The sequence below is a fragment of the Poecilia formosa genome, unplaced genomic scaffold (genome assembly GCF_000485575.1).
Source record: "Poecilia formosa unplaced genomic scaffold, Poecilia_formosa-5.1.2 Scaffold142, whole genome shotgun sequence".
Classification (NCBI taxonomy): Eukaryota; Metazoa; Chordata; class Actinopteri; order Cyprinodontiformes; family Poeciliidae; genus Poecilia; species Poecilia formosa.
Genome location: NW_006800081.1, coordinates 586,194 through 601,149, shown reverse-complemented (window position 1 = coordinate 601,149; position 14,956 = coordinate 586,194). Strand labels below are relative to the sequence as shown.

Below are 14,956 nucleotides of genomic sequence, written 5' to 3'. Positions count from 1 at the left end.
GCTGCTGAATGTGAATCCAGAGCCTGTACAGGTCAGTCTGTGGGATTCTCCTGGTCTTTTAGTCACTGGTTCAGACTCTGTCAGAGTCTGTCCAGCAACACCTACAAAAACAGAAGTGTGAGTAACTAATGGGACACAAAAAAGAAAGTTAAAGAAAAGATACATTAATCTTTTCACCTGCAAAGAAGACAGTGAACACCAGGAGCCCTGGCCTACAGTCCATCATGTTTAGCTGTGTTCTCCTGTCTCCCTCTGCATATAAATAGAGCAGGAAGATGATTTTTGCATTAGCTCCTCCTCAGGGGAAAACCACAAGACTAGACCTGCTAAAATTATGAATAAATATTTAAGTTTCAATCAAGAACAGATTTGTGTTTAGTGAAAATAGTAAGTAGTGAGAGATGCACATTATTTTCCTTGTTATTTTTGTAAAATAAAAACAAACTTTAAATCAAACGAAATGTCAAGAGAATTAAATAGTGCTTTCCAGGACCTTCGGAAACGGTTTACATGAAGTCAGTCATTTCCAGTCACATTTAGTTGAAATATCAATGATTTCTGGGAAATTTAAACCAAAATATATTTTATTGTATATTTTTGTATTTGCATGAAATATACACATTTTTTAATAAGGCTGATATTTAATGTACTTTTGCATATAATTTTATTCTTCACCAGGTAAAGAAATCCCTTTAACAATAACATTTAAACAAGACTCAGATTCATATCCTTTTGTCTCTATTCCCATATTGCAATACAGATAAATCAGAGTATGATTTATTCTGACAGTTCATGTGTATGAACCATTATATATATTTATATAGACACATTTCACAGTAAATTAGTCATTTCTGTTTGAAAACTTACTGGATGAAAAGTGTGAACAGCTCAGAGGATATTTTGTAAAACTAAAAGCTTTGCTGTTACAGGAAATGGATCTACTATTTTCAGTGGCCTTTGGGGGCCACCTGTGGTGGCTTCTTGTTAAAGCAGTTCATGTCAGGGGGGTTTTGCACAGTTTTGTCTGCTTTCTGTGTCACTGTGACTCTTGAGCGCAGTAATAAACAGCAGAATCCTGACTCGTCAAGCTGTTTATCTGCAGATACACTTGGTTTCTGCTATTGTCTCTAGAGGGGCTAAAACGGTTTTTCATAGACTGAGCGTAGTTGATACTACTATCACTGTAAATAGTTAAAATCCACTCCAGTCCTTTTCCAGCTGGCTGTCTGATCCAAGTGATGTGAGGATCGCTACCAAACCCAGAATATGTGCAGGTCAGTCTGTGGGATTCTCCAGGTTCTTTAGTCGCTGGTTCAGACTCAGTCAGTGTTTGACCATCAGAACCTGAAATGTAAAGCAGTTTGTCAAAACAGCCCCATTAATATAATGTCACTTTGTTTGAAATAAAACCAAGCCGTGTTTTACCAGTTATTGAACAAAACACAAAGAGGAAACCAACTAAACGAGTCGGTCTGATCATCATGAAGGTCATCTGGTCTGGTTGCAATTTGTTGTGATGAATCAAAGTATCATTGTTTTGTGACAGCTATGCATACTTATGTTATGAAGTTGTCTGTTTTGCATTGGCTCCTCCTCCTCAACATGATGAAATTAAAACAATCATCTGACATATCTGCTCCAATAAGACAGATCTGCTTTAAATGAATACTCTCCCATAGTGGTAAAGTAAAAGGGATGCTTATTATTATGGGTCATTTACATGTTTGCTGAATTTGTCCTTGTTTACTATAACTTCCTCTATAGCATTGCTTTCTGGCTAAAGTGGACATTTATATTGTTGAATCAATCTAACATTACATGTTGTTATATATATTGTCTTCCATCTTCAGGCTGTTCATTTGTGATGTATTGTCACACATGTATTGTACTGTATTATGGTCACGAACCCTATAATGTTACATCAAAGTAGATGAGATCTGTTATTTAGGTTTTGATAGTTATTGAGCCTTTATTAACCAAATACCAAAATTATCCTCAAATGAAGAGGAATGTTTTACACAAAGAGTCAGTTCTGAATAAATCATTAAAAAAACAAACAAAAAAAACACATTAATTTAGTTGCTGTTGTCTGCAGTTTATATTGTTTTCGTCCTGACAGGAGAAAAAACTATTGATAAGTTTTTCACTGATTATTAATGTTTCTTCTTTTAATTGGATGTAAATGTTGGAAACGACTAATGACTGAAAGATTTAGTTCATAGTTCACATGATAACTTGTAACTTTTCACATCTTGTTCATAAGACAACGTGTGTGGTGTGGTATGCATCTTCATTTACGTAGCTTTAAGTTGTCTAATAATCAATGGGTAAGGTTGTAGTGTATGTTGTATTACTATTATTGAATCACAACAAATATATATGAAACTGTGAAAAAACAGAATTGTATTTATATTAGTCATAGTTTAGATTTTCCTGGTTTTGCCCTCTGTTCAACTGCCTGCCAGTATTTATCTACAGTATATATTTATTTGTTTATTTTTTATTTTATTTTTGATATGCAACACTGATATATTACACTTTTTTATTTTAAAATAAAATGCAAAACATACTCCTGCCACTTTATCACAACGCATTAACACTGTGGGTTTTTGCACAGCTGCAGAACCAGGTGGAGTCACTGTGGTGTTTGTCGAGCACAATAATAAATTGCAGAATCTTCCACCTTCAGGTTGTTCATTTGCAGATACACTTGCTCTTTATTGTTGTCTCTGGAGATGATGAATCTGCCTTGGACTGACTGAGCATAAGCAGTGGACGTACTCTGAATAAGGGCAACCCACTCCAGTCCCTTACCAGGAGCCTGTCTGACCCAGTGCATCCAGAAGTCACTAAATGTAAATCCAGAACCTGTACAGGTCAGCTTGTGAGAGTCTCCTAGGTTTTTAACCACCGGGGCTGATTCTGTCAGCGTTTGGCCATAAATGCCTGTAGGGGTGAAAAAAAATTAGTCTTGACATGGACTCACATCAGCCTTAAACTTATATAAAACTCAAAATAATTCACCTTGACAGCAGATTGTGAAAAGCAGCAGCCCTGTCATGTAGTCCATTCTGATCATCTGTTTGTCACCTGCTTTCTGCCAGACCTAGTTAAATCAAATGTAGATATATGGATGACATCCTCTGGTTTTGCATAAACCCCTCCTCAGAATAAATCTTGAATCCAGACAATACATGATGTTTTCATAAGCAAACTGTCAGTGTTTTTTCATGTTTTATAATAGCTGTTATTTTTCCAAAAGCTCATAAATAATTTGTTTTGATATGTTGCAGTTACCAAATTAAAAAAAAAAAACTGATCCAGATTTTTTCCTGTCTTAAAATGAATCTTTACATAAATGTCAAGGCATCAAAACTTTAAGATTAAACATCACTGAAACATACATTTCTATTTCTACTATTTTTAGTTTGTTCATTTGTCATTTAGACCTGACTTAGGTAAATTGTTCATGTTTGAAGAGCCCCCTACTCTAAAGCTCTGGATCACAAGATATTTAATACATTTTCACTCATACAGCAGTGACCATAACAAACACTGTTTTGGTTTTGCATAGACTGTTGGTGTTGCATAAATGTGCCCTAAGTAAGAATTACTGATGAAACGTGGAGCTTGTTTCAGATGGTTAGTTTTTGTTCAGTGTTTCTGCTTTGTTGTGTCACAGTGGGGCTCGAGCACAATAGTAAACTGAAGAATCCTCAGTCTTCAAGCCGGTCAGCTGCAGATCCACCTGTTGCCTATTGTTGTCTCTGGAGATGGTGAACCTATTTTTCACTGATTCAAAATATCCGCTTCTACTACCATCATCACTGATCCAGCCGAGCCACTCTGGTCTTTTCCCAGCTGCCTGCCGGATCCAGTGAATGTAAGGATTGCTACTGAACCCTGAACATGTGCAGGTCAGTGTGTGAGATTCTCCTGGTCTTCTAACCACTGATTCAGACTGAGTCAGAGTTTGACCATCAGTGCCTGTAGAAATGGAAACAACTAGTTATTGTAACCACCTGAGCATTTTCTTACTTTCTTTCATCAAAAACTCCTTGATCTTACCAGTTATAACGCTCAATGCAATGAGAAAAACAACCAAAGAAGTTGCTCTGGTCATTGTAAAAGTCCCTGCTGTGAGGTTCATTTTTGGCTTGTTTGTCATAATGAACTCCTGAACGTTGATCTGCAACACATATGAAGAAATTGGCTCCATCTGTTTTGCATTGACTCCTCCTCCTCCTCCTCCTCCTCAGGAAGACACTAAAATACTTTGTTAATTCTGAAATGAATTTTACTGCTCTGTGCTTTGAGAACACAGAAAAGTAATGAGGAAGCGCTGATGCAATTAGCATAGACATGTTTTGCTTTTGACGTAAATTACATCATTTCAAACCATATACATATCGTTTGATTTAATTGGCATTGATAGATACTGTCTTAAAATTTTCATGCAAACTTGATAATTACAAGATTATCATTTATTATTAATTTATTTACTCAGTTTTATCTTATTCTTCTATCTGAACCACAAAAACACAAAGGGAAACTCACTCAAAGGTTTTTGCTCTTTTATGGTTTATGGTTACTGTAAATTACACTAAAACAATTTTATGCACATAGAAGCTGTAAAATTGTAAACGAGACATTTTTACAAAGGTATGCCGTTAAGTATAGTACAGTAGACATTGGCAGACTGATATCAACACTTTTAAAATAAAGAAGGAAACAAATACTAACAACAAATCTTACAAGGTTTTCAAAGCCAGCTTGTTTTATTTGCCCAGCAGAGGAAGGTTTCTTAATGGAGTCCAATGATTTTATTTCTCTTGGAGGTTTGAGTAAAAAGTTCCTCCTTATGTCATCTGTTAGGTTTTTTATGCACAGGGGAGTTTTTGTACAGTGTTTCTGCTTTCTGCCGCACCGTGAATGGCGGACACAATAATAAACAGCAGAATCTTCAGCTGTCAGGCTGTTCATCTGCAGATACACCTGGTTTCTGCTGTTCTCTCTGGTGATGGTGAACCGGCCTTTCACTGACTGAGAGTAGTAGATGCTGCCACTGTTGCCACTGATTGTAGCGAGAAACTCCAGTCCTTTTCCAGCTGCCTGCCTGATCCAAGCGTTCCAGTGATGCTGAGCAAACCCAGAATATGTGCAGGTCAGTCTCTGGGAGTCTCCAGGCCTTTTCACCATCGGTTCAGACTCAGTCAGAGTTTGGCCATCAGTTCCTGTATATGCAGGTTAATTGTTATCGATTGACGTCTAATGGTTCCGTTCTGCAGAGTCAACAAGTTGGTTAAAAACCTTACTGTCTTACCTGTCCAGTTAACAAACAGGATGAGAAAAGCAAACACAGCCTCGGATCTTATCGTTGTAGGAGTCATTTCTACCTGCTCACTCTGCAGCGAGTTAGTCGCCGATTTACTGCAGCTCTTAAACTCGGAAACAGATAAGTGCAGTTAGTTTGAATTAACTCCTCCCCTTTGAAGAAGAAAAGAAGGGTGTGTGCAAAAATTCAGCAGTACAGAAATAAATTTGAATATTAATGGGAAAAAAATTCACAAAATAATTAACTCCATTCACTTGTGAAACACATTTTATACAATATCAACAGGAACTGATGTTTCCAAGACTCTGATTCTACTAATTATGATTTTCTGATTACAGCGGATGTAAACACAAATTCAAATATTATTAAGTCTCTAAACAATAAAACATAATTGTGATTAATGAAAGAATATGTTTAATACCTGCTCAAAGATTGATATTTTTAAGGTTTTTCTTTCTTTTTTTTTTTTTTTTACTCATACAAATGAGTCTCCCGAAGACATTTAATAAATTCTATTCATATATTGATTATGGCTTTGCATACTTTATTTAAATTTATATTTTTAACCATGTCATGAACTACACTATGAACATAACAAATATTTTAAATATATTCATATGACTCTTGATGTAAAATATAAAGCTCAGATCTTAAGCAGAAATTTTCTTACCAAGACTGAAAAGAGATAAAAGATAAAACACGCTGATAAAAACTAGACAGGGATAATACAAAATGTTGAAGATTTGTCTACTTTGCTGCAGCTAATGAATTAGTTGTTTTTCCATACATTAATATGTTCATGAAAAATGTAGACCAATATAAAATCTGTATTCCACAGCAGGCAGGATAATATCTCTTTCTGTCTTAACAGAAATAAACAGGAAAACTCAAACCACGAAATCAACTGAGGCTTTATTTGTCTGCTCAGTTTGCCAACATCATTGTTGTTTTCTGTCACTGCCTGCTCTGTGAGGAGTTTTTGTACAGCCTCTGTGCTCATATTACCCACTGTGTGTTTCGTGTACAGTAATACACAGCAGAGTCCTCTGGTTTCAGGTTGGACAGTCTAAGATACACCATGCTTTTGCTGTTGTCTCTGGTGATCTCTATGCGTCCTTGAACAATGGTGTCGTAAACAGTTTTACTTGCGTCATACCAAATTGCACCTATGTGCTCCAATGGTTTTCCTGGAGCTTCTCTCGCCCAGTGCATTCCATAGCCACCAAAGTTAAATCCAGATCCTCTACAGGACAGACTGACAGCTTCCTGAGGGTTTTTAACCACTGGAGTGGAAGGAATGGACTCCAGACTCTGGCTGCTAAAACCTGTCACGAAAAGCAGAAATTAAGTTGGACACAAACAATGTGAGGCCTAATATATGTATGACAGTATAAAATCTCACAGGGCAGACAGAGCACTGTCAGCAGAACAGACGGTCCGATCGACATCTTGAAGCTGAAGCTGTGAGTGAAGAACCGTCATTTAATGAAGACAGTCTGTCAGGAGGAGGTCTGAAGCATGACGTCAGCATTTGAATTGGATTTAAAAGGCAAATGTAGCCGATTTAAAAGTCAATAGTTTTAATGTTTTAGATGGATCACAAAATTAATTTCATTGCCTTCTCTTTCTCTCACTCAACATAAAATCATAAATGCATAGACACACATAAAAGCCCATAAAAATATGTATTTTCAGCAAAAAATACTTTTAAAAAAGGTACCAACATTTTAACCACGATGCGTATTGACTCCTTTTTATGAAAAATTAACATGATTATTTAAAACTAATTCAGAGTAACGACAATTTGATCTACATTTCGTTGCTATATTCTTTATCTGCACAGACGTAATATTTAGACTTTGATTATTAATAGTTGGGTATTAGTTCAGCTGTTTGATAGCTGCAGTACATAAAAGCATAATTCACTACTTATATCTTATGTTCTCCATCAAAGCAGACCTTTACCTTATTATTAGACAATTCAGCCAATATAGTCTCATGAAATAAAGTCTGAACCAAGTTTTGGGTTTTTGTTCAGTGTTTCTTCTTTCATGACTACCACCATTTTTCTGCCATTTTCCACCATTTTTAATTCCAAATGTAAGAAAGATTCATGATTAATAGTTAATAGTTATCAGGAAATGACATAGACATAAAATAAATCAACATATCCTATCCTCTGTATTTGAGATATATTGTATGCGTATACTTTGAAAAAAACTAAATTAAAATATCCAATGAGAAGTTAAAAGTTTTCCTCCTACAATATTGTTTTAATTTTTTTGCAATTATTTGTAACAGTTTTTTAGAGCAAGTGTGTTTGTAGTTTGTTTATTGCAACCTTTAGAATTACTATACTTCTTCAAGTGTACACTCTAAAATAACATTTTTCCTTACAAAATATATTCTCCATTAAAAAGCCGTAGCTTTGTTCAGAATTTTGATCTTGTGAGAATTATTCCAGACTAATATCTGTGGATACATTTTTGAACTTGGTTTAATGTGGTTAGTTTTTGTGCAGTGTTTTTGTTTTTTGTGTCACTGTGGGTCTCGAACACAGTAATAAACAGCAGAATCCTCCGTCTTCAAGCTGTTCAGCTGCAGATCCACCTGCTGTCTGTTGTTGTCTCTGGAGATGCTGAACCTATTTTTTACTGAATCACGAAAGCCACTGCTAGCACCGTCAGGACTGATCCAGCCGAGCCACTCTGGTCTTTTCCCAGCTGCCTGCGTAATCCAGTTAATGTAAGGTTCGGTACTGAACCCAGAAAGTGTGCAGGTCAGAGTGTGGGATTCTCCTGGCCTCTTAACCACTGATTCAGACTGAGTCAGAGTTTGACCATCTGTATCTGCAGAAATGGAAACAATTTGTTAATGTAATCACAAAATAAACATTCTCTTACTTTCTTTCTGCCAAACCTCCAAGATCTTACCAGTTATAATACAAAGCACAGTGAGAAAAACAACCAAATAAATTGTTCTGGTCATTGTAAAAAGTCCCTGGTATGATTTCTTTGGAGCTCAGATGTAAGAGTGAGTCCCTGAACTTTGTTTTGGAACATAAATGAAGAAACTGACTGATAGTTTTGCATTGACTCCTCCTCTAAGAGGAGTAAATCCAGAAGTTCAGAGTTTTTTTTTTTTTCTTCATGTGTCATTTTATGGCTTTTCAGCCAAGATCTTGTATCTAGCAGACCAGTTGCATTAATAAAATATAAAACTGTGTTTGTATGACCTTGAAACTTTGGATTATTTGTATGGGCACACAAGTTTTACTCGTGTGTGTCTGAGAGAGAGCTTGTATTTCCCTATAGATTTTTGAAATTGTCATAAATGTGTGCTTGCATTTAAGGAATGTTTATCTGTAATCACGGTCATCAGTCTATTATGCTGCCTTGTAGTCAACATTGAAACACCTTTTTTAGAGCTAGAGCTCAGCTTCTCCACCTACTTTAAGTCATGTGCTTCCTTCGCAACACAGTTTTTTTTATTTCAATCACAAAAAGTTGGATACACGGTGCTATTGCTGTGGTATCCCACTCTGAAAGCTGTTAGATTAGTCTGTTCTACTTACATTGTTCTAAACTAATCCCATCCATTTCAGAGTGTTTTCTTCAATTGTACCAATTCGGTTGATTCAAGAGGAATTAAAGGTGAGACCAGATCCACTGCATGTGGCCTCATCGGAGTTTTCACAGAGGAATAAACTTAAGAAGCAAGACCATTTATATAGTAAAGAGAGAGAGCAAGCACAAGTAGAATGAGATTTTTTGTCATTATAAAACTAGAGATATGATTTCTTGTGCTAAAAACATAAAATTTATAAGATCATGAGTCTGAAAACCACAGATATGTGTTCAAAGGAAAGACTGAAAACCTCAGTGTTTTGTTGATGTAGTTAGTTGTTGATTTTAAAAACAGAGTTAAGTCACATAACATGACCACACTAAAATATATAAACCACAAAAATCACCTGTTTATTTATCTGCTCAATATGTGTGGATTTTAATGCTACTGCTGCTTTGTCGCTTTCTTTTCAGTGGGGAGTTTTTGTACAGCCTCTTTGCTCACATTAGCCACTGTGAGGCTGCAGCACAGTGATACACAGCAGAGTCCTCTGGCTTCAGGTTGGACAGCTTCAGATATGTCATGCTAATACTGTTGTCTCTGGTGATTTCAATGCGTCCTTCCACACTGCTGGCATAAACTGTTTTACTTGAATCATACCAAATTGTACCCATCCATTCTAGTGTTTTTCCTTCAGGTTTTCTGATCCAGTTCATTCCATATCGACTGAAATCAAATCCAGATCCTCTGCAGGACAGACTCAGAACTTCCTGAGGCCTTTTCACCACTGAGGTGGAAGGAATGGACTCCATGGACTGGCTGCTAGAACCTGAGAGAGGTTCAGAAAGTCAATGAAAGAGAATAAACATAATAAAATCCAAATGAAATAATTAAAGGTTGATTAGAATATTGCATTTAAAACAACTCACAAGGCAGACAGATGACTGTCAGCAGAACAAACAGTTTGATCATCATCTTGAAACTGGGAGGAGTGACTGAATGGTTTCCCTCTAAAAAGACAGTCTGACAGGAGGAGGTCTGAAGTATGACATCCTCATTTGTATCATATTATAAAGGCAAATGTGCCAAATATATAACAAGAAAATCACCATGATGATTCTTTGAGTTAGAACACATTGTACTTTCTTCTATATTTCAATGTTCAAGAAACTCTATGTAAACATATTTAAATAAAAAATAAAGCAACATTGTCATGTCTTATTTACTTTTAGTGAATATTTCATTTTATTCTCATGACTACATGCTATGAGATTTTCAGTGATATCCTGACGTGTATTCTTGTATTTTTGCCAAAATTGAATACAATACAAACATAATAATGAAGTTTTGAATTTAAAACAACACATACCAAATGATAATACAATATTTAAATTTTAGCTGTGATTTCCTAAAGTTAAAACCCATTTTATTCCTCAGGCTTTAATCAAGTCCTCCCCAGTCCTTTTTCCTGTAGGCTGATGAAAACGCCTTGAAGACTGATGGTCAGACGTTCACCTTACTGCACATCAGTAGATCTGGTGTTCACAATTCATACGTGAGGAGGGGGAGATCTATTGGGAGATTCTATTAATCTACGGAAAATTTAATTGAAAGATGACATGTCTTTAAAAGAAAGTTAGGAAATTAGTTTTCCGTCTTCCTGCACATCTTCTATCGTCAATGGGATATTTAATGTTCATGCTTCAAACATTATAGGAGTTGTTGTGTTGTTTGTGTTTGTAATTTTGCTTGTTTACAGCAGGTCTCTCTTGTAAATGGCATATTGGATCTCAAAGAGACAACTTGTATAATTGAAGGGCAAATAAAATAAAATTATATCTAAGTATCTAAGCATATTTATTCTTGTCTTTGATACAGTGAGTCTAGTGCTCATTAATGTAAACTTAACACTATAGTAGTAAATTATTTGTGAAAATATTGAAAATAGAGAAGTTTGACTTTAGTTATAATAAAGTCATAATGGCAAATATCCTCAAAGGCAAACAAAATAAAAGTATTTCTCAAATGTTGACTATGCAATAAATTTGCTACTGATGATGACATTTATTATACAGATGATAAAATGTGATAAGAACATTCTGTAAAATTCTAGAGTCAATTATTTTTAACTTGCTTTGCAATTGTAGATATCTTAACATGTCTACAATGTTAATTCAGATGTAAAAAGATCAGACTGTCCCCAGTGTTGATGTGAAATAGAGGAACTAGTTTTTGTATGACTCTCCTGTCTGTGTACATGATTGTGTGTGTCTTGCACAGTAGTAAACTGCTGTGTCCTCAGTCCTCAGATTGTTCATCTGCAGAAAGACTTTACTGCTGGAGTCGTCTCTGGAAATGGTGAATCTGCCTTGGACAGACTGGGAGTAATAGAAATTGGTACTGTCTGTGTGCACAAAAGCGATCCATTCAAGTCCTTTTCCAGGAGCCTGTCTGACCCAGTTCATGGGATAGCTGCTGAATGTGAATCCAGAGCCTGTACAGGTCAGTCTGTGGGATTCTCCTGGTCTTTTAGTCACTGGTTCAGACTCTGTCAGAGTCTGTCCAGTAACACCTGTCAAAATAAAAAAAAAACAACAACAAAAAAAACATCAATCTGGTGGCACGATTAAAAAGATCATATATTTAGGATGTATATAAATTCACCGGTCATGAAGACAGTTAAGAGCAGCGTTCCTGTCCAACAGCCCATCATGTCAAACTGTGTGTGCATGTCTTCAGGCCTTTCCTGGTGATAAATACAGGTGTTAGGTGTGTTTTGCATTGACTCCTCCTCAGAAACTTTTCAGAGTTACATTTTTCTGCAGTATCTCACTGATAACTGTCTTTATTCTGCCACACTGTCTGTTTAGTTTTTATTCATGGATATTATCTTTTCAGTGAACAAAGGTGTTTTGAATTCAGTATGTTCAAATGCAACTGATATAGTTTTTGTTTTTTATATATATATTTCTGCACTAAATATACAAACACACATATTTCCAGGCAATAGCTGAAAAGAAAACACACACTCCCCACCTATTTCTGGACGATAGCAGAACAAAATATTAAAAATATACTGATGTTACATCAAGCCTAAATAATGGTGTATACAGAGGATAATTTCATAACATGTAACTCCTGTTCCAGGTACATTTTGTTTGGAAACCAAAAAAAAAGGACATTTGGAAGATAACAGTGAAGAGACACATCAGAGCATAAATTACATTGATGGAAACCTGCAGCAGGACCAGAGCAGTGCTGGATCCTCTGGTAATGATAATTAAATTATTCTAAAAAAATGAAGACTTTTGTCTATTCCTCTTTCCTCTAATCTAATGATCTATCTGTCTGTAAGAGCTTTTTGCTCTTATCTATTTCAGATAACCTGCAGTCAGTCCATATTGTTAAATTATTTTTACAATTGAGTTTTTCATTGCTATGATCTGATACCCTGCTGTTGTTTATATTGTTCTTGTTTCACAATTTTAAACAATGGCACCTTGAACAAATTATGCATAACGGTACATAAAATAGCTGCAGCCACATATATTGAGGAGAACTGACTTAATTTCAGACGTCTTATGAATCATCAGTGGTGTTACGGCGCCCTCTCTGGTGAATCCTGGGCTTCTCTGAATCCGGTCATAGAGAAAGCAGAAGACTTTCTCTGTGTGCTGCTTTATGTAAAAGAGTTCCCACCCTATTTTACAGTGGCAAAATTGGATATGTTTTGTTTTCCAGCCTCATTATGCTCTTTTGTTTAGCTGCAGACTACGGGTACAGCAACTCTGTAATGTGTTTCTGAGATATTATCCTTTTACAAATTACCTTTGAAACATTAATACATTAATTCTGACAGCATTAATCCTAAAACTAACCCATTTATTACAATTTTCATCATGGAAATCCAGTTAACAACTAGAAGCAGTTGTGTTTGTGTGAAGCACACACACATCCTGACACACACCATAGTTTACTCTTTCACTTACAGCTGATCTACCAGGGAGTATGAGAAACACACTGTTCAGAGCAGTGTCCTAATAATCACGTAATACGTTATCAATTTGTCCATTTATAATCTTATGGGCAAACTTACTATTGTAATATTGCTGACACATCATTGTTTTGTGTTAAACTAAGTGTAACTTTTATTGCACTGCCTTTTTCCTTCAAGAATCTGCATCCTTGTTACAGCATATTTGACCTGTCCTCATTCTTCTAATAATTTCCCCAGAGAAAAATCCGCTGACTCACATCTTCCTTAATTAAGACAAATAAGCTTTTATGTCACGACATAAAATTTCCTCATTAAGTGAGCTTATTATAAAGTTTATGCATTTTTGCATTAAAAGTGTAATCCAAAAAACAAAATCAGCCCAACACTCAGGAATTGTATTCACAATAAAAATTCCAACAAAATCTCTCGTCAGTTCTGTGCTGTTTTTTTTTAGTAGCATAAAAAAGTACAGCATAATTCATTTCATGATTGAAAAAGACTTTGTGCTTACTGCTGGTTAAAAAAATACTTTTTTTTTTCTACGACTGTAAAAAGCTTGTGCGAAAGGCAGAACCAGAGCCAGAAGTGAGGTTAACCAAATCGCACCCCGTTGATGGGAAACCGAGCTGCTGTTTGGTTCCAGTCAGATTTGCATCTCCTGCTTAAACTTCCTGTCGAAATGTGGTTTCAACTGATGAAACTGTTGCACCGAAAAACAAGACGTGAACTGTAATAAAAGAACCCGAGCTTCATCAAACTCATGCTAAAAGATATGACGTCTAAAAATACCAAAACAGGATTAAGCAGACATGAAAAAAGAACCAAGCCAACAAAAAACAGGAACATATTTAATGAAATAACATAACTTGACAATTTAATAGAAATTAATAAGATACTTCCAGGCTTTAAAGCATAAAATACAAAGCATATTTTAAAACTTCTTAGAAAATGTTTTCATGCAACATTTTAAATCTGCAAATCTTTCATGGGTTGCAACAAGATCTAAGCACATTTCATTTGAGACGAGAGCTGCCTGAATACAAATGTATATTTAATTGACAAAAGGTTTTAGGGAGAGTTTTTTGTTCAATTGTCTTATAATGTATTTTTGCTTAATGATTTTGATGACACCATTTGCCATCATGTAATGTTCACTGCTTATTTCATAATCGGTTTCTGTATTATGTTTTCATGATGCAAAGCACATTGAACTGCCTTTTTAAACTTGGCTAAAAATAAACTTGACTAAATGCTTTCAGTGATAAATATGTCACTCTTCAGATTTACACAATTAGGAGGAAAAATCTGACAGCAAAGTTTCAAACTTTAAATCTTATTGACTTTAAGTTTGTGTGTTATATAATTTTTTTCTCAGAAGATGAGGCCTCTGATGGTGAGGACGGTGCTGAAGGCCAGAGCTTTGGTGAACACCACTCGGACTCCGTTCATCAGCAGCAGGTAGAAGTTCAGCTTGGCTTTTTCTGGACGACAGAGAAACAGAGTTCAGACTTGAACACAAACAGCTGACAGCAGCGATGGAACCAAACTGAGACAGGAAGAGATCAGACTGACCTGGATAAATGCTGCCACATTCATCATCTGTTTGGAGACAGAAAGGACAGGTGGTAAATTAATTACATGAACATTATTTCAGCAGCTGAAAATTTCACTTTGATCAAACATAGACAGTTTTATTTGTTTAGTACCAGCTTCATTGTTGCCGAAGGTCCCGTTCATCCCACAGGAGTAAATGGTTTCATTGCTGAATACAGCAACATTGTAGGTCCCGTCCTTTGACAGAACTGCATCATCAGTGCTCACGTTGACCGGACCCCCTTTCTGATTCACAACCACCTCTCCCCCCTTTGGACGGAAACCTGTGGCCAGACAGACGTTTGGACCGAGCTGGTCTGCTGACTTCAGGGGGGAGTCAGGATTCGACAGAGGACTGAGGACGAACAGGGACGGAGTCTGAGAGGAACCATCTGTTCCAACAAAGAAAAAGCAAATCATGATTTCAATTAATCAAATGTAGCAAAAAATATGAACAGAAATTT

At 36.0% G+C, this 14,956-nt stretch overlaps 1 protein-coding gene, 1 long non-coding RNA gene and 2 gene segments (V, D, J or C); all 4 read right to left on the bottom strand.

Moving 5' to 3' along the window:
- LOC103145434 (uncharacterized) overlaps positions 1-14,956 on the bottom strand; it is a 277,103-nt gene that overhangs the window by 106,772 nt on the left and 155,375 nt on the right. The window lies entirely within an intron of this gene.
- LOC107837434 (Ig heavy chain V region 3-like) lies at positions 6,291-6,785 on the bottom strand. The segment is given in 2 exon segments: positions 6,291-6,660; positions 6,738-6,785. Coding segments are annotated over 2 exon segments (375 nt in total).
- On the bottom strand, positions 7,959-8,366 carry LOC107837448 (uncharacterized). The gene is made up of 2 exons (XR_001663449.1): positions 8,269-8,366; positions 7,959-8,184 (listed from the first exon to the last, which is right to left on the bottom strand). It is a non-coding gene; the product is annotated as an uncharacterized LOC107837448 (long non-coding RNA).
- On the bottom strand, positions 9,316-9,882 carry LOC107837435 (Ig heavy chain V region 3-like). The segment is given in 2 exon segments: positions 9,316-9,731; positions 9,832-9,882. Coding segments are annotated over 2 exon segments (375 nt in total).